Source organism: Syngnathoides biaculeatus, chromosome 3 (assembly GCF_019802595.1).
Source record: "Syngnathoides biaculeatus isolate LvHL_M chromosome 3, ASM1980259v1, whole genome shotgun sequence".
Classification (NCBI taxonomy): Eukaryota; Metazoa; Chordata; class Actinopteri; order Syngnathiformes; family Syngnathidae; genus Syngnathoides; species Syngnathoides biaculeatus.
This window is the reverse complement of record NC_084642.1, coordinates 13,584,058-13,602,314: the sequence shown is the minus strand read 5'-3', so window position 1 is coordinate 13,602,314 and position 18,257 is coordinate 13,584,058. Positions and strand designations below refer to the sequence as shown.

At 39.4% G+C, this 18,257-nt stretch overlaps 1 protein-coding gene across 2 annotated transcripts; it reads left to right on the top strand.

The window, feature by feature from the left end:
* Positions 1 to 2,273: 2,273 nt before the first annotated feature.
* Positions 2,274 to 18,014, top strand: terfa (telomeric repeat binding factor a). 2 transcript variants are annotated; one of them, XR_009794173.1, is made up of 13 exons: positions 2,274 to 2,646; positions 6,440 to 6,535; positions 6,898 to 7,031; positions 7,854 to 7,937; positions 8,034 to 8,174; positions 8,850 to 8,971; positions 12,058 to 12,555; positions 14,186 to 14,281; positions 14,372 to 14,458; positions 14,565 to 14,655; positions 15,895 to 15,962; positions 16,034 to 16,068; positions 17,774 to 17,809. XR_009794173.1 is itself a non-coding variant. In XM_061814432.1 (13 exons), the coding sequence occupies exons 1-13, from the start codon at positions 2,499 to 2,501 to the stop codon at positions 17,930 to 17,932; spliced, it is 1,791 nt and encodes a 596-aa protein (XP_061670416.1). In that variant the 5' UTR covers positions 2,274 to 2,498; the 3' UTR covers positions 17,933 to 18,014. The 2 variants fall into 2 exon arrangements, 1 of the variants encoding a protein (XP_061670416.1); XM_061814432.1 differs by having other exon boundaries at positions 14,533 to 14,655; positions 17,774 to 18,014.
* The last annotated feature ends 243 nt before the right edge of the window (positions 18,015 to 18,257 follow it).

The window sequence follows — 18,257 nt, the reverse complement described above, 5'->3', positions numbered from 1 at the left end:
ATATAAACAACCATCACTGACTGGAAACTGAATCCCCGCTGCCTGCACCAGACAGTGACTGACATCTACCAGCTTCCAAAATGTGGGGAAGACCCAGCGGATGAGTCATTCTTTTGATTCATTTTTACTATTCTCCAATCAGTATAATTTAATACATCTGAAATCCAATGAAGACGGGAAACCATCTCAAGGGTGATCCGAAGAAATGGACAGCACCCGAGTAACAGCAAAGTGTCTCAATCTTTACGGCTTTTTGACTTTTTTTTTTTTTTTGGAATGAATCAGCAAAATGTTTAAAAATTGCTGTGATGTGTGTACATTAATGAGTGGAGAAATAAATAATTTTAGCAAATGACTGCAACTGTAACTCCTTCTTCTTTTCCTTTCGGCTTGTCCCGTTAGCGGTCGCCACAGCATGTCATCTTTTTCCATCTAAGCCCATCTCGTGCATCTTCCCCTCTAACACCCACTGTCCTCATGTCATCCCTCACAACATCCATCAACCCTTTTCTTTGGTCTTCCTGTCACTCTTTTGCCTGGCAGCTCCATCCTCGGCACCCTTCTACCAATATACTCACTCTCTCGCCTCTGAATATGTCCAAACCATCTAAGTCTGCTCTCTCTCACCTTGTCTCCAAAACATCCAACTTTGGCTGTCCCTCTAATGAGCTCATTTCTAATCCTATCCAACCTGGTCACTCCGAGCGAGAACCTCAACATCTTCATTTCTGCCACCTCCAGTTCTGGTTCCTGTTGTTTCTTCAGTGCCACCGTCTCTAATCCGTGCAACGCTGTTTTCTGTAGAATTTGCCCTTCATCCTAGTGAGACTCCTCTGTCACATAGAACACCAGACACCTTCCGCCAGCTGTTCCAACCTGCTTGGACCCATTTCTTCACTTCCTTACCACACTCTCCATTGCTCTGTATTGTTGACCCCAAGTATTTGGAGTCGTCCACCCTCGCTATCTCTTCTCCATGGAGCTTCACTTTTCCCCCTCCGCCCCTCTCATTCACACACATATATTCTGTTTTACTTCAGCTAATCTTCATTCCTCTCTTTTCCAGTGCATGCCTCCATCTCTCTAATTGCTCCTCCACCTGCTCCCTGCTTTTACTGCAGATCACAATATTATCTGCAAACATCATGGTCCAAGGGGATTCCAGTCTAACCTCATCTCATCATAGGCCACCTCTCGATCCACAAAGACACAATGTAGCTCCTTCTGACCTTCTCTGTACTTTTCCACGAGCATCCTCAAGGCAAATAATCCATCTGTGGTACTCTTTCTAGGCATGAAACCATACTGTTGCTCGCATATACTGACTTCTGACCTGAGTCTATCCTCCACTACTCTTTCCCATAATGTCACTGTGGCTGATCAACTTTATTCCTCTATAATTGCCACAGCTCTGCAAGTCACCTTTGTTCTTAAAAATGGGAACTCGCACACTTTTCCTCCATTCTTCAGGCAATGACTACAATGTAATAAAGATGGAAAAATTTAAGGGGGTCTGAATAATCAAATCAAAATTAAGTAAGAGCAGAATAAATATCAAGCAGAGTCAGCTAAAAGTACAGGAAAATCAAGAAAGTATTAATAAGCAAGATTTGGAAAATGTAAAGAACCTTTTCAAAATAAAAGAAAAGACAATGGTAAACTTTCTATAACATGCAGTAAACAAGCGAAACAGAGCCGAGCAGTTAGCCATTGTTGTGAAAAGTGCAACAAAATATCTCAATTGTAATGGAAGAAGTTGGAACAAATACAAGAGCAACCGAAAAAAGTGTAAGAAAGATAAATGGAAAGTTGCTCCGGAATCAAATAGCACAACAGGGGCTATATATTACATTTAAACATCATATTTAAAAATAATAAATTTAAAATAAATAGAATAAATTGAATTTAAAATAACGTGGAAAAATTCAGTACATTTATTGAAAAAAATCACATTATATCAATCAAATAATGGTTACTGTAGTGAACTGTTATATGCATCTTAATATTAACGTAAAAGTAAGTAACTATGGAACAAATATGTGAGGAAATGTTTGCAAATAAAGAAATCGGATTAAAATACATTACACATTCTAACTAATGGTTACATTTATCAAGAGGAAGTGAAACTACTTAATTAATTGGAATTGATCACAAGGTAATCATGACACGTAATTTTATGAGGAAAAAAAGTTATCGAAGCGCTTTTGTTTGTCTTTCTTGGAACCCAAGGTAGTAATCATTCCGCATCGTTAGATGGCGCTAATGCAACATTACAGGTTGCAAACCGCCGTAACTGGACAAAGAAGAATTGAACCCGCACACAAGCGACCCGCTGTTAAACTTTTAGCACAACAACTGAGGAAACACGCTTGGGCACTCATTTTGTCCATTTCCCAAGCGGCGAGGGTCGCGGGAAATCTGGAGCTTATAGACAAGCAATTATAAGCACAGACTCCTCCGCGCCTCACCAGTGAGCAACTACGCGTTTTTAGGTTAGCATGCCAGAGCAAGACGAAATCGGACGACGATCGGAAACAGAGGCCATCGTCAATCGCTGGCTCGTCGATTATTACATCTGGTTGGCGTTCGAGTTTTTTGATAAAGACCAATACCAAGAATTCCGTACTGTGAGAAAGGTTATCGACAGTAAGTATCAACTTCCCTCATAACTCAACTTGGATTAGCTAGCTGAAGTTTATTAACGTGCACTTTGTTTGTTGAGAACATCCACGTTCATAGTTAAACCACGTTTTATCTGTGACGTGTGTATAATATCGTTGTATTTTCCTCAATTTACTTAAATATTTTTTAAACGTTTCCGTTTAACTGACTCCTGTTTCAAAGTAACGCTACACAGGTAAACTTCTAGTTATTGTTTGCAGATTCGTCACACCCCCCCACATCGAAGTCGTTCAATCTTTTGTATTCAAGCTTTCAATGCTCACGTGAAACAGAACGTGTCGTTTGCTACACAAAAAATTGTGAATAATATTTTTTAAAAAAAGCGTTACTCCAACTCCGAGTGGGGACCGCCAAGGTTTTTTTTTTTTTTTTTTTAAATGATTAAAGTCATATATTTTAGGTACCAAATTATACCTTGGACTGTGGGTAATGAGAAAATAACAGATGTTTGACTACCTATTAATATTATTGGTCTACATGCTAAAAAAAAAAACGTGCTATTTTGCTAAAACGTGAAAAAATTGGTCCCAGCTTGTTTAACGCTATGAAATGAGTATTCTGGCAGTTTCTGTTTTAATTTTTCATTCAGCTCATATATTAATACATCAGAGGAGCAATTATCCCAACCTCTTATGATATATTATTGAAAATCCAACAGGAAACTGGTTACATGTAATTTTCCTTATGTTTGCATATGAAAATTAAGCAAAAAGTAAACTTTCTTAAGCTTTGAAAATTCCTGTCTTAAACTTTGGGAATGTCTACAACTGGGTAAAATTACAACTTCAGGGGAAAGTTCACAACATTCTTTAGTCCTTAATTTCACGGGAAGTCCACAGCTGACTGTTGGCCACGAGATGAGAGTCAGAAATTGTCCAAATGTCAGTGCTGTCACTATTTTAAACCATTCAACATATCTGAAACTAACCTGGCAACAAGAAGCATACATAAACATCCCCGATTGTCCCCCAAGGGTGTTGCATTTTATCAATTCCAGTGACAGGTTAAGCAGTATCACTGTGTCACAATTAATGCAGAAATCAATATAGAGCTGGTGCACCTACGTCATAGAATCATGTGACATCGCCATATTGCTGGTCTAACAAAGCATTGTTGAAAGTTAATTCCATTGAGATGAAACGAAAATGTCTTATAGCACGACATCCAGAGTTTTGCCCGATACTATTAAACATTTAGAAGGTGATAATAAACAAAGGTACATGGAAAAATGAGAGAAACTTGGCATAGAGGGATCCATATTTGATGCCGAATTGATTTTTTTTCCAAGATAAGAGATTAGACTGTTAATTTGGTTCCGCTTGTCTTGGCCAATTTGATATACACATGTATCTGGTGGGTAAATCGTCGAGATTTACACAGAAAAGTTTGAAAGTGTATATAAAAGTCTGGACGCATACAAATACTTCGTGGCTAGATCTGTTCTCAATCAGGAATAAGTCCCACATAGTGATGGAGCCACTCGGATTTTTTCAATACAAACCCCAATATTTAAATAAATGACCCCTGGTTTTACACAAACTCACATTCATTAACTATGATTGGGAAAAATTTTAGGGCAGGGAGTCGTCTCCTCCGTACACAGAAGCGTATTGCACCCACACGTTAACCTCCGTAAACCTCTTTGTACAAATGAGTCAACTTGGAATTATAAATATTTCTTGGTAATTTGAGATTGAGAAGAATAATTCTTACCTAAAATGAAATGATCGGTACACAGGCGTGTGTATTTGGTTGGGCACCATCCATCACGTTTAATTGCTGAAATCCATTGATCTTTTCTGGTCTTTTCAGCTGGTATTCTATAGAATCTCTTTGAAGAGCTGTCTCGTCTGTTGTGACAACCAATAGTACAGCATGTCTTGGGCATTGTGAATATTCTGCTCCGGTTCAATGTTGAGCAGCTCTGTTTGACCGGCAATATGGTGCCGTGGAAACGGTGACGTGGTCACGTGCACAAGCTCTATAATGTATTGTTTTTTTAGGGCCATGTGCAGAAATTTTAAGTAGAATGAACCAGTAAAAAGCATGGAAGCAGTTTATAGAATTTCCTTTTTATCACTCATCTTCATTCAGGACCACCTCGAGCAACCATGTTCCTTTTCGGCACCGGTGGCGCTGCAGGCAGGGTATTTATTCGCCTCATCCGGTCCAAAAACGTAGTGGATTACTAAGATGATTAGTTCTGAAAGATAACATAATAATTCATCAAATACTAACCGTATATGCATGTTTCACACTGAACATCACAAAAAAACGATCTTCAAACTTTCACTTCGGATCAAAAACCCCTTATTCTCGTCAGATTCCCTCCGAACAGGAATACACGTGGCATGGTTTCTCCACAATACATTGCGCCAGGTCTCGGACCATTCAAAAGGTGCAATTTCATGTCCGATACCGTAATAGAACAAGTGCTTTGTGAACCAAAAATCTAGCGCTCCTATTGAGACCAGACTGCCAGCGCCCCTAACGGCCACGGCGGTCGTGACCAGGAGCATATTTGTGAGGTCACACACTGATATTGGACCAGAAGGCCTGACTCACTTCCCACTCGAAATCAACCCCAAGGTGTTCTATCGGGTTTAGGACAGGACTCTGCAAGCCAATCAAATTCCTCCATAGCAAATTCTCTTATTCATGCCTTTATGCTTTGTGTACTGCTGCACAGACATGTTGTAACAGGGTGGGATAATCTCTAAACTGTGTGACTGTCCCAAATCTCTTTCTTGGTATACTAAAGCATTGCGTTCTTTTGACAGAATCAATGTTTTGGACATTTCCAACTTTTTTAAAAACAGTTTGGAGGTTGCCCCTTCATTTTTCAATATGATTGGGCATTAGTGCACAAATCAAAGTTTCTCAGGACATGAACTTTTTTTTTGCCTCGAGAATCCTGACCTCAATCTGCTAGAATACTTTTGGCAATATAGAGTACATATTGGTGACATTAAACCGGTGAAGCGGCAGGGTGGCTTGAGTTAATCTGATTATCTATTTCTCAACTATTTTTATGCATTTTTTTGTCATGCCTCTTCAGCCCTTGTGGTTTTAGCGCCTTTTCGATGTTTTTACCAAAAAATATAAGTATTTATGAATTAAAGTCCGCAAGCTTTGACTAAGTTTCCCGTGTCTGAAAAACATGTGTGGCTGATGTCAGACGTCACTACAGGTAAACACATCGTACTGCAGATAGTTTCTATTACAAGCACAGGCAGATCCATCGCGCTTTACAATGAATGGCCGGATAGTCGCGTACCTATTTGCTAAGTACACGCTGTCTGCATAATTTTAAAACGAGACCGAAAACTGTTTCGAAACTGTATGCTGTCTAACTGGCTGAAATTGATAACATTTAATGCCTTTAAAAAGCCCATATTCTTTCACCGTCTTCGTGGGACCCTTCAGAATAACGTTCATCGCTCGAAATCTCGGAAAATTCATCGTGGTTCTTACGATCTATTCCAATGCTCGCCATTGTTGTCACCGGTTCTGACGTCACGTTACTACTTGGCTGTTTCGGTTTCGTTTCCGTCTTTTCCCGGCGAATCAGGCAATGTGCGATAATTTTTTTTGTCATTCAAAAAATAAAAATGTTTCCTTCATAATGCATTTCAGATTCAAATTCTGCATAAAAAACTGTATAATATTAGCAAAAAGGTACATTGAGGACCTTCCATGCACTTTAAAGGTTCTATATAAATTTCTCTTTTTTGTTTGTGTTGTGTGTGTTCTGTAGGCATCATTGTACGTCTCATCGCAAAGAATAATGTGATGGTGAGAAAGCTTCGGGTAATACAGTTGCTGGCCATGGTGAACGAGGGTGAACACCTTGGTGAGACTCCAGTTTATTCATTCTCTGCACCTGTAAAACTGGGAACAAGAATACCAACATTTGGGGCAAATTAGAGGATTTTACCTTCCATTGCATGTTAACGTACAAATGTTAGTACTACTACCTATGACATTGTACTGCCTCTCTCGGGTCACTCTTGATAAGATGACAGTTATTGTTGCCTGTTCGTCACCGAGTACACCACACACTAGCTAAAGGATCAGTAAGAACATTCATGAGACTATTTTACACGTATGTGGGGTCTCAAATGTCTTAATTTTAAATGTTACAAATCAGTATGTGTGCATTCTGCATATGTTGTTTCCTTACTGTACAATAATCATTTATATTTATCATTACAGATGTGACATTTACGAAAGGCAATGACTTCATGTCCCCCTTGGAATCAGCCCTTGTGGAGCTGGAACATTTGAGTAATGAAATTGACGTTCAACAAGAGGACGTAAAAAATGTTTGCGCCTCAGTGAAGGAGATGGTATGTGCACATGATTAACTATGAATAATGTAAAGTTGCAACCAGAAGTTTACATACATGGCAAAAAAAATTTTTTTTTTCTTTAACTGTCTGAAGTCAAATCAGACCAAACCTCCCCTGTTTGAGGTCAGTCAGGATCACCAGAAGTATTTAATTTTGTTTAATGCCGCAATAATGACTTATTTTTTTTATATTCTCTGAGGTCAAAAGTTTACATGCACAAAAAGTCCATGTCTTTAAAGAACATGGGGAAACCCAGATTATGAGATCATTGCTTTGGGAGCTCCTGATAGGTTAAATGCTAACATGTGAGTTAATTGACAACACACCTGGGGATTTATTTAAGGCAACACCTCAAACACTCTGCTTCCATGTTTGAAATCATGGGAAAATCAAAAGAAATTGGCCAGGAAATCAGAGAGAGAATCCCGGAACTCCACAAGTGTGGCGGCTCATCCTTAGGTGCAATTAATAATTCTGGTGATCCTGACTGACCACAAAATAGAAGAGGTTTAGTCTGATTGGACTTCAGATAGTGAGACAAAAAAATTAAGTGTTTTTCCACCCTCTATGTAAACATCTGGCTTCACCTGTTATATGTACTGTAAATAAATGGCTTATATTAGTACTTGCTAAGATTGAACACAATGGTCATTGGTCCAATTTGTTTGTTCACAGATATTCCCAAAGGAAGTAACGGAAATAGAAATTATTTCAGGGTCAAACAATTTACCATCGGAAAACATTTTCAGTATTGTTACCTGCTTATAAAGCCTGATTGAATTTCGGAGCAACATGTTTTTTTTTCCTCCTTTTTTACAGATTGTGAAGCTTTTTATAAAGAACAAAGATTTTATGAAAGCTAAACAGGCGCTCTGCCATTTCCCCAAATCAATGGTTCTCAAGGTGAGTTCTCTTTTGAAACACGTTTGAAATAGAACTCCTGATTTATTTTTCTTTTCAATGTGGACTTTACTGAAAAAAATGTTTTTACCCCCATAGAAGAAAATGTTCATGCATCTCATCAATAAGAAGAGCAACAATCATAAAGTCATTGAGGAACTTGACTTCAAACAGTTAAAGGATGAGATCTCAGCTTTTTGCCTAAAAATCTGCACATTCTCTGTTCCCCTTCTTCACAGGGTACGTGTGTTTAAACACCGGATGTGATCCTTTTTGTCTCAAAATCAATTTCATAGTGCTGTTAACCACACTGTCCAGTAGTGATATATGGTCTATTGTAATTTTAGGGCCATGTTTGTACAGAGATAAGTTGAAGTGTATCTGGAAAGGTGTTATTAAATAACTACATTCTGTCCACATTACAACTGTGTTTTTGGTAGCCCGAATATGTGGTTGGGGGAAGGTTCCACCAGCCACATTTTAAGTAAACAAAAGTATTGGAACATGTGACGAATAGTAATGTTGATTTTGTAATCAAGTACATAGATGAGCCACACAAGTTATTGCAGAAAGTTTTATGGACTAATGAGGCAAAGATTACCCTCTACAAAATGATGGAAATACCAGAGAAAACCTACGTAGGCACTTGGAGAACATGCCTCCACACAGGCGAGGCCAGGATTTGAACTCTGGTCCTCAGAAATGTGAGGCAGATGGAACGGATTAGGCTATTTACATCTAAAATGCGCTTCTACTTACAAAAAATTAACGTTACGAAACGACTTCCAGAGCGGATTAATATCCTAAATCGAGGTACCGCTGTACACAAGAACTGTTAAATTAATTTGCCCATCAGGGATTGAATATTGATAATTATGAAGTGATTCATTTGGTTAATTTTCATCTTTGTACCAGACTGCAAGGGAGGTCATGGATAGACACAACCAAAACCACAAGAGGACAACAACTGAGGTTTCAGATGAGTATACCCCCTCCATGCGGACTAGTACACCAGTAAACATCCATATGCGGATATGGTAGGTTCATAGATCACATGAGATTACAAGGGAAACTTCAAAGTTGTGAATTCCCAACAGTACGTATAGGCCAGTCGAAGGTTCTGGTGGCATCGCAAAAATGAGCAAAAATGTTACGTATTGAAACTAAAATTGTAAATTATATTATTTTCAAAGGGTTGGGTAAATAGGTTTATTCCTTTGAACACTGTTTTAATTTCAAATGGAATATTTCTTACATTTGTAAAGAAATGCCAGGATAAGTTAAAATAAATAGAAATCAAATGAAATGTGAGCAATTGCATGACAACAATAATACTTCAATTCTTTCTGTTGAAAAAAAATTCTGAATTATACATTTTTTCTGGAGTTAAAAGTTTATATTAAGGTCCTGTCGCTATTCTTCTTCCAAAGAGACTCTTAACCATGGGCTTAATATAAAAGTGCCATTTTTGTTAAACAACTAAATCAAACACCTTTTGTCATTTCGTTCCATTTTGTTTTATCTTATTAGTTTCCAGAAAAGGCAGCTTCGACAGCTACTTCTGTTTGACCCAGTTTTGTATCTGCTTTTTCCGTGTGTAGCTCTGAGTGCCCTCTTTCCTCACTATCCACCCCTAACTAGTTGAGAGAGCACACGTTTGTAACAGTGCTGTCTTGGCGGCGTTGAGCTAGATGGATATATCTGGTGGTTAAGTAGATAAATTCAAGAAATTCCAATGATCTGATTTTAGGCCTCATGGCAAAAAAACACAGAACAATGGCGTGTGTTGACGATTTGAATTCATATTTCTTGTTTACTGAGGCACCGTAGAGTCAACGTCACCTCCCAAATATTAGAAAAAGTGTAAGAGTTCCTTGCACACACTATTACTCTTATATTTATACATTAAGGATACACCCAAAATTCAGTCACCAAAATGTTACGAGACAATGGCCCCAAAGGTGTATTTTCGGTTCACGGAAATTTATTTGGTAGACACAAAATAAATAATAATTTTGAAAAAATCGAATATTTTAAAAATACAGCAGATCGTAAACGAGCTCGAGGGCTTCATCAGCATTGTGGCATCCCCTCTAGTTGTGGCTCGAGTGAATATATATATATATATTATATTTTTCCCGCTCTAAATTTGATAATACAATAAACATTGAACTCATTGTTTTGACTCAACTTTTTATGGCATTACTGTTGTATTGCAGCCATTTGCTGAAATTCCCCCCCCCCCCCTCCCTGATGTACACACAACACCCCATATTGACAGGAAGGAAAAAAAAAAAGCACAATTGTTGAAATTTCTGTATTTTATTTTTTTTTAAAATAAATAAATATCACATAACCATAAGTATTCAGACCCTTGCCGTGAGACTTGTATATTCAACTTTGGTGCTGTCGATTTCTTCCGCTCATTCTTGATATGGATTTACATCTTTGTTGGAGTCCATCTGTTTTTGATGATACTGATAGGACTTGATTAGGAAAGCTACACACCTGTCTACATAAGACCTTACACCTCACAGTGCATGTCAGAGCAAATGAGACTCATGAGGTTAAAGGAACTGCCTGAAGAGCTCAGACATAGAATTGTGGTAAGGCACAGATCTGGCCACGGTAACAAAAAAATGTCTGCTGCACTTAAAGCTCCTAACACCACAGTAACCTCCATAATTCTTAAATGGAAAGATGTTTGGAATTACCGAAACGCTTCCTCGAGCTGGCAATGTGGGCAAACTGAGCAATTACGGGAGGCGGGACTAGTTGAGAGAGGAAAAGAAGAACACAAAGATCACTTTGACTGAGCTCCTCAGATGCAGTTTGGTGATTTGGAAAAGTTCTTGAAAACACTACAGCCTTACAACAAACTGGATTTTATGGCAGTGTGGCCCGACGAAATCCTCTCCTCAGTAGACACATGGAAACCCACATGGACTTTGGTTTAAAAAAAAAAATAAATAAATAACGAAACAAAACACCTTAGAAATAACATTCCCTTGTCTGATGAGACCAAAATAGAACTTTTTGGCCAATTCCAAGCGTATGTGTGGGGAAAAAAAACTATCGACTGCTTATCACCTGTCCAATCCATTCCCGACAGTGAAGCATAGTAGTGGCAGTATCATGCTGTGGAGTTTTTTTTTTTCTTTTAAAGATGAATGCGGTCAGAGTGCTCAGGACCTCAGACTGGTCTGAAGGTTAATCTACAAACAAGAATTATCCAAAGCATATAATTAAAATATTGGGGTTGCTTCAGAACAACTCAGTGATTTGTTTTTGAATGGGCCAACCAGACCCCTGACTTAAACGCAACTGCACGTGTGTGGAGAGACCGAAAAATGGCTGTCCACCACCGTTCACCATACAACTTGAAAGAAGTAGAGAGGATCTGCAAGGGGGGATAGCAGAGGATCTCCAAATTAAGATATGGAAAAACTTGTTGCATCATTCCCCAAAAAACTCTTGTCTGTATTACGTCAAAAGGGTGCTTCTACTAGATACTGAGCAAAGGGTCTCAATAGTTATGGTTATACAATATTTTAGGTTTTTTTTTTTTTTTGTCTACAACAGTTAATTTCATTTCACCCATTCCAATTTTTTCCATCAATATGGCATCCTGTGTGTACATAATGAAGAAAAAAATGTTTCCACCAAAATGGCTGATATATAACTGAAAAATTTAACAGCGTCTGAATACTTTACGTTCCCACTTTATTTGTAACGGAGCCGTTTGAATCACAATTGCTAACTTGTCTCGTGGTCTGACTATTAAGTTCCATTTGAAATATTTTTGTATCTTTTGGATTATTTTGTCATTTAAAATGTCAAATTAAAAAATCTTTCACCCAATCCCGAGCATCTGAAAATCACATGGACACAAATTTTCCATCACATAAAGGGATTGGGAAACCTCCAGGTATATATTTTTTTTTTTTTTGTGAGGCAAATACATAGTGTGTTTCGCCCAAGAATTTTAATTTCACTCCATCGCTAATTTACATAAATGATAATTACAATAGGACAATATTTATTTCATTAGCAGGCAATGTGTTTTAGGGTGTTATTTTCCAGCATATTTACCGGCTCCAAATTGTTTTCCTCCAACTTCTAGTGAGCATTCAATTATACCAAAGGGAAGACTGAAATTAGCCTACCAGGCTTTGGCTGCAGGTGTGTTCATACCATTTTCTCAACTGGAAGAAGAAGTTGAAAACGAAGCAACTCTCCCCATCCCAGCTCCAGAAATAGATTGCACAACTCAATACTTAGAGAGCGAAGAACCTTTCCAAAGAGACACTGGTAGGCCTCTTGAAGCTGGCCCTCCCTCTCAAACAGATGCCCCTCCTCAATCCAAGACCGGTTCACCGTGTATCTCCACCAAGAAAAAGATGGACACTGCGTTGAAATGGCAACATCAGAAAATAGCGATGATGGTGGTGCAACCGGACAGTCAACCAATCTTGTTGCAAGCTACCTCTCGGGAACAGGAGGTTCCAGTGAGCGTACAAGAGCTGGCCGAGTCCCAAACTGTAGTCTATCAAATGTCTGAAACTGACACAGAGGTTGTCCCGCTCACGAGACCTGAATCACCCACACCTACAACGAGCAGGTAAATTATTTTGTGAAATGTACAGTGCGTGACGTACTCCCCCTATTTTCCTTTTTATTGCCGCAGATGCACCCCACCTACACTGGCGACTGACTGACAGACGAAGGCAACAAGTTATTTAAAAAAAAAAAAATGTAAAGAATTTGAGTATGGAAAAACTAGTCCATTTTTATTTTTCCAAGGCTTAATTGATGTAATTATCGTGACAAACCTAACCTAGCTTGCAGTGAAGACACTAACCATTAATGAAGCTAAAGAGAACATTTTTGCCTCTTAGATCTTCCGCAAATGATGAGGCATATCCACAACGTGAACAATCTTCTTGCATATATGTATTTATGTATGTATGTTTCCTTGAGCCGTCACCTTATCGTGGTGGAGGGGTTTGTCTGTCCTGATGATCCTAGGAGCTAAGTTGTCTGGGGCTTCACGCCCCTGGTAGCATCACCCATGGCAAACAGGTTCTAGGTGAGGGACCAGACAAAGCATAATCAAAAGACCACCGTGATGGTTTACAGAAATTGATTTCAGGTTTCCCTTGCCTGGACCTGGGTCCTAAAGACTCTGGATGTTGTGGGGCTGTCCTGGTTGACTTGCCTCTGCAACATCGCATGGACATTGGGGACAGATACGGCCAGTTCGGTCTCTGTACCACTGGTGTCAGAGTTTGGTCCGCATTGCCGGCAGATTCCGGTGAGAGGAGGACTCCGCCAGGCTGCCATTTGTCACCGATTTTTGTTCATAACTTTTATTGACAGAATGTCTAGGCGCAGCGGAGGCATAGAGGCGTCCAGTTTGGTGCCTTCAACATTGCGCCACTGGTCTTTGATGTGGTTCTGTTGTTTTCATCACGCCGTGATTTCTAACACTCACTGGAGCGGTTCGCGGCTGGGATGACAATCAGCACGTCCAAATCTCAGACCATTGTCCTCAGTCGGAAAAGGGGGTTGTTCCCTATCCGGATCGGGAATGAAATCCTACCCCAAGTAGAGGAGTTCAAGTATCTTAGGGTCTTGTTCACGAGTGAAGGAAGAATGGCGCGCGAGATCCACACAGGGATTGGTGCAGCCTCTGCAGTGATGCGGACTTTGTATCAGTCCATTGTGGTAAAGAGGGAGCTAAGTCAAAAGGCGATGCTCTCAATTTACCAGTCGATCTACGTTCCTACCCTCACCTATGGTCACAAACTGTGGGGGGTGACCGAAGAACAAGATCCCATATACAAGCGGCTGAAATTAGTTTCCTCTGCAGGGTGTCCGAGTTCTCCCCTAAAGATAGGGTGATAAGCTCGGTCATCCGGGAGCACCTCAGTGTCGAGCCGCTGCTCCTCCGCATTTAGAGGAGCCAGATGAGGTGGCTGGGGCATCTGATTCGGATGCCTCCCGGACCCCTCCCTAGTGAGGTGTTCTGGGTACTTCCCACCAGAAAGAGGCCCAGAGGATGACCCAAGACACGCTGGAGAGTCTTGTCTCTTGGCTGGACTGGGAATGCCTTGGGATCCCTCCGGAAGAGCTAGATGAAGTGGCATGAGGAAAGGGAGGTCTGGGCATCTCTGCTGTAGCTACTCTCCCCCGTGACCTGACTCAGAAAAGCTGTTTCGGTGGATGGATGAACATATTTTTACTTCTAGATCTCCCAGTGATGACGAGCCACCTCGTCAAAGTGAGGAACAACCCTCCATCGTGCCCGTCTCTCGAAGAACATGTAACCGAACTTTGACAAATGGGTAAGCGTGAAAGCTCTTGGTGCCCCCCCAAACCCCCATTCTTCAATACATTTAATCGTCCCTGTCTTGTTTTGTTTGGCATGTGTGCAGAACGAGCACCAGATCAGAAGTGTTATCGGTCACTGCGGATGTGCCGGAAACCCCTGTGAAAAAACGGAGCATTTATGCTCCGAGCAAGTAAGGGGAATTTGTGCCTTATGACACACTGTTGAGGATTATTTGGCTGTATAGCAATCCAAATGTTGTTGCAGGTTTATGGGAAATTCAAATTTCACCATCACAGATTCCTCACTGGACAGTTCGCCTTCGATTCATCGAGGCCACCTCCCTCAAAAATGTTCCACTCCTAACAAGGATGCCACGTCCTCAAAATGGTCTGTAACTTTCAGTAGAAAATCATTCACTTTTATGAGGGACAAAAAATCAATTAAGAATTATAAATCATGACGTTTTGCTGCTTTAATAGTAGCATGTTAAAGATCAGACTGCTGAATATTCTGAGCTCCTGCCATATTTGTCCCCCATCTTTTTTTTTTTTTTTTTTTTTTCCCTTCTTTTAAAGGTCAAGTGTCATGAAATGGATGATTTTTAGTATGTTATTAATGAAAAAACGGCAGCCGGTTTGGACCCATCCGTTTTTTCACCACAAAAGATGATTTTGATGTTCCTGTATATGGCTTTTTGTAACTCCTGCCATGAAAATCCTCTTGAGGGATTTCTTTTCGACAAGAAACGGGAAGTGTCGTTGGAGGCAGTAGCGCACTCAAGCGGACTCATTTCTTTCTATTAGTTTTACCTGCGGGAAGATAGCTCTTTGTTGGCGTGTCATTCGTGTTAGCCAAAATGTCGGCTCGTTGCATTGCTAGATATTGCTCGAACGCTCGGGAGGATGGATTTGCTCTTCATACTTTTCCAAAAGATCTGGTTTGTTGTGAAAAATGAATTGCACAGTTGCAAAGGACAAGAGCTTAGTGGGTTCCAAATGACAGGTATGTGTGTGAACAGCTACTAAAATAAAAAAACAAAACAATAGTTGCAGGGGTGTAATCCGTAAATCAGGGGTGCTAAATGTGATCCGCATATCATCTAAATATGGCTCGAAACAATAAGGTAATATTGCCGTGGGAACTTCACTTGGTTGTGATGTTCTCTTTGAAAAGATATTTAGTGTCAGAAGGGGCCCGTTTGTCTCCCACAGTAGGGGCCACAGCGTGTTTTCGATGGCGAATGTTCGGGGTGACATCACGGGCAGGAGATGCAGCCAATATGGCGACCACTTGGATGTTGTCGAGACATTGAAGTGATTAATGTTACAGTATAGGTATTTTTCATTTCAATATCTATTTTAGAATGTTTATAGGAATGACACTTGACCTTTATGTAAATGATTCCCGATCAAGATCTCTATCTGACACGACATGTTGCTGGTATAGCTAGATGAACAAAAATACGTTATCTGTACTAAATTTATATTTCATCCAATTTAGTGAAATTGGGTGTTTTCTCGCAGCACACGTGATGATCTCTTAGTGGTTGCGAATCATGGAAGAACATTCATCCTGCTACTTTTTAGGCGCATCCATTTTTTTTTTTTTTTTTTTTTTTTTTGACAGGAAGACATTGTTCTTAAACGCAAAGGAGACCAAGGACACATGGAATCAAGAAGAGGAGCTTTTCACTGGTGCTATGAGAGGAAAAATCCACTTGCAATTTAGCAAGTCACTGTCTAATTGATTTTTCTTTTTTTTTTAGTGTCAATTGACAAGAGCTCATCGTCAAGGAAGAGGGTAAGTGATTTCTGAAATTATCAGGCGTGCTTACAATAATCTGAAATATCTACATCATATACTGTTTAGGCTTAACATGGTCAGGACTTATGTGGCCGATTAGCAAGTAAAAAAAAAAAAATGGATCAATTGAACACAAGATAGTCATTATTGAAATAACTTATAGAAATAAGTGAAAACCCTGTTCATGAAATAAAACTATGATAACATAGGGGGAAAGTGAGGAGTTTTCTTCCATAGTTACAGGAAAAATCTGATTCTGGTGTGTGTGTGTGTGTCCCTTTTTTTTCTATTGTATTTAATTGGTTGATTTTTGGAACAACTGATTCAGGGAATCCTACTCTAACACTGACACCATTAGATTTGAGATTGGATGGTCGAGACTCAACAGCTTCACTCTCTCGAGACGGGTAGAGGACTCTCTTAGATTTCAGACGATGAGATCGGTGCACGCTAATACTGTTGCACACAGTCTGCATTTATTTATCAAAGTGGATAACTCATCAGATATTTGGGGTGCTTAGAGCAGGGGGTACTATTTGAGGAAATACTAAATCACATCCATAGCTCAGTCTAGTTTTTATTATTGTTCAACTATTACGATGAGTTTGACAGATATAGCATAAACATCTTTGCAACACCATTACAGTTGCAAAGATTAAGACGTATCACGGAAGAATGAATACACACTCCAATTCCAGTGAAGTTGTTGTGGAAAGCATATACAGAATAAATCAAATTCTTTTCAATTGAATTCTACATAGATGTTTAAATTTCAAACTGCAAAACTTTGCTGCAAATTTTCAATAAGTTTGAATTTGATGAACAACTAACAACAAAAAGCAGTTACAGGAATGTTTACTACTGTGTTACATCATCTTTCCATGGAACAATAATAACACTTGCGAACTGTGGACATTAGTTAAAGCTCTGTCAGTGGAGTTATTTCCCCTTCTTGCGCAATGTCCAACTTCGTTTGCTCAACTGCTCCGTTGACATATTTTGTGCTTCATAAAACTCAACACATTTCAGTGGGAGACTGGTCTGGACAGCTCTGATCTGTTGGCATATTTTCCTCACATTTCTGGAGTCTTTGATTCAAATCTGTTTTTCCTGTTTGGAGTTTGCAAGCTTGCCTGTGTGGGTTTTCTCCAGGTACCTCCCACGTTCCAAAGTCATGCATGGTTGGTTTATTGACGTCTCCAAATTGTGTGTGACTCAGAGTGTACATGGTTGTTTGTTTATATGTGCATGGTGATTGACTGCCAACCAGTTAAGGGTGTACCCAGTTTCTTTTCCAAAGTCATCTAAGATAAGTGCCAGCATACCCAGAACCCTAGTGAGGAAAAGCGGTTCGCAGGGATGGTTTTAAATTTTTTTACAGCAACCTAACTTCTTTGGAATTGGGGTTTGTATAAACACACACACTTGTGCTTGTTTTAAATATGTAATTGTTTTAGTTGGTTAACTTAGCAATCACTTTTAAACACTGGGGCGTGTAGATTTTGATTTTTATTTTTTCCCTTCGTAATAAAAAACTGAATTGAATACCTTTTGTTTACCTGTATTGTCTTTGACTAATATTTACATTTGCTGATGGCAAACTTAAGTGTGACAAAAATCAGGCTCATTCACACCCACTGTATATGATCTCCATGTCATAATGCATCTGTATGTATGTATATAAATTGCTGTTATGTTGCAGAAGTGGACGGAAGAAGAAAGCCAGAAGCTGAGAGATGGAGTAAAAAAATTTGGAGAAGGCAACTGGAGCAAGATCAAAGCGTATTACAAATTTCATGAAAGGACAAATGTCCATCTAAAAGACAGGTGGAGGACAATGAAAAAGTTAAATTTAATTTGACTTTTTTTGAAAGGGACCTGTTTTTTTTCTCTTCTTTTCACTAATTTTGTATATGTTGAATAAATGTTCACGATTGCCTCTGTGACTTTGTCAGTCTCCATTTGTGGATAATGGCTCTGGCAGTGGTTCTCTGGAGCCCCAAAGCTTTGGAAATGGCATGGTCACCATCTTTGTCATTCAACTCTTTCACAAAGGGTCAGAAAGGTTTGGATTTTTGGTGCCTTAATAAATTGAATTGTCACTTGCAAACTTTTTATTTCCTTGGGTTATCTGAGTGATATTAAAGGTGGTTTGATCTTTTGAAACCTTTTGTCTGGTAGGTATG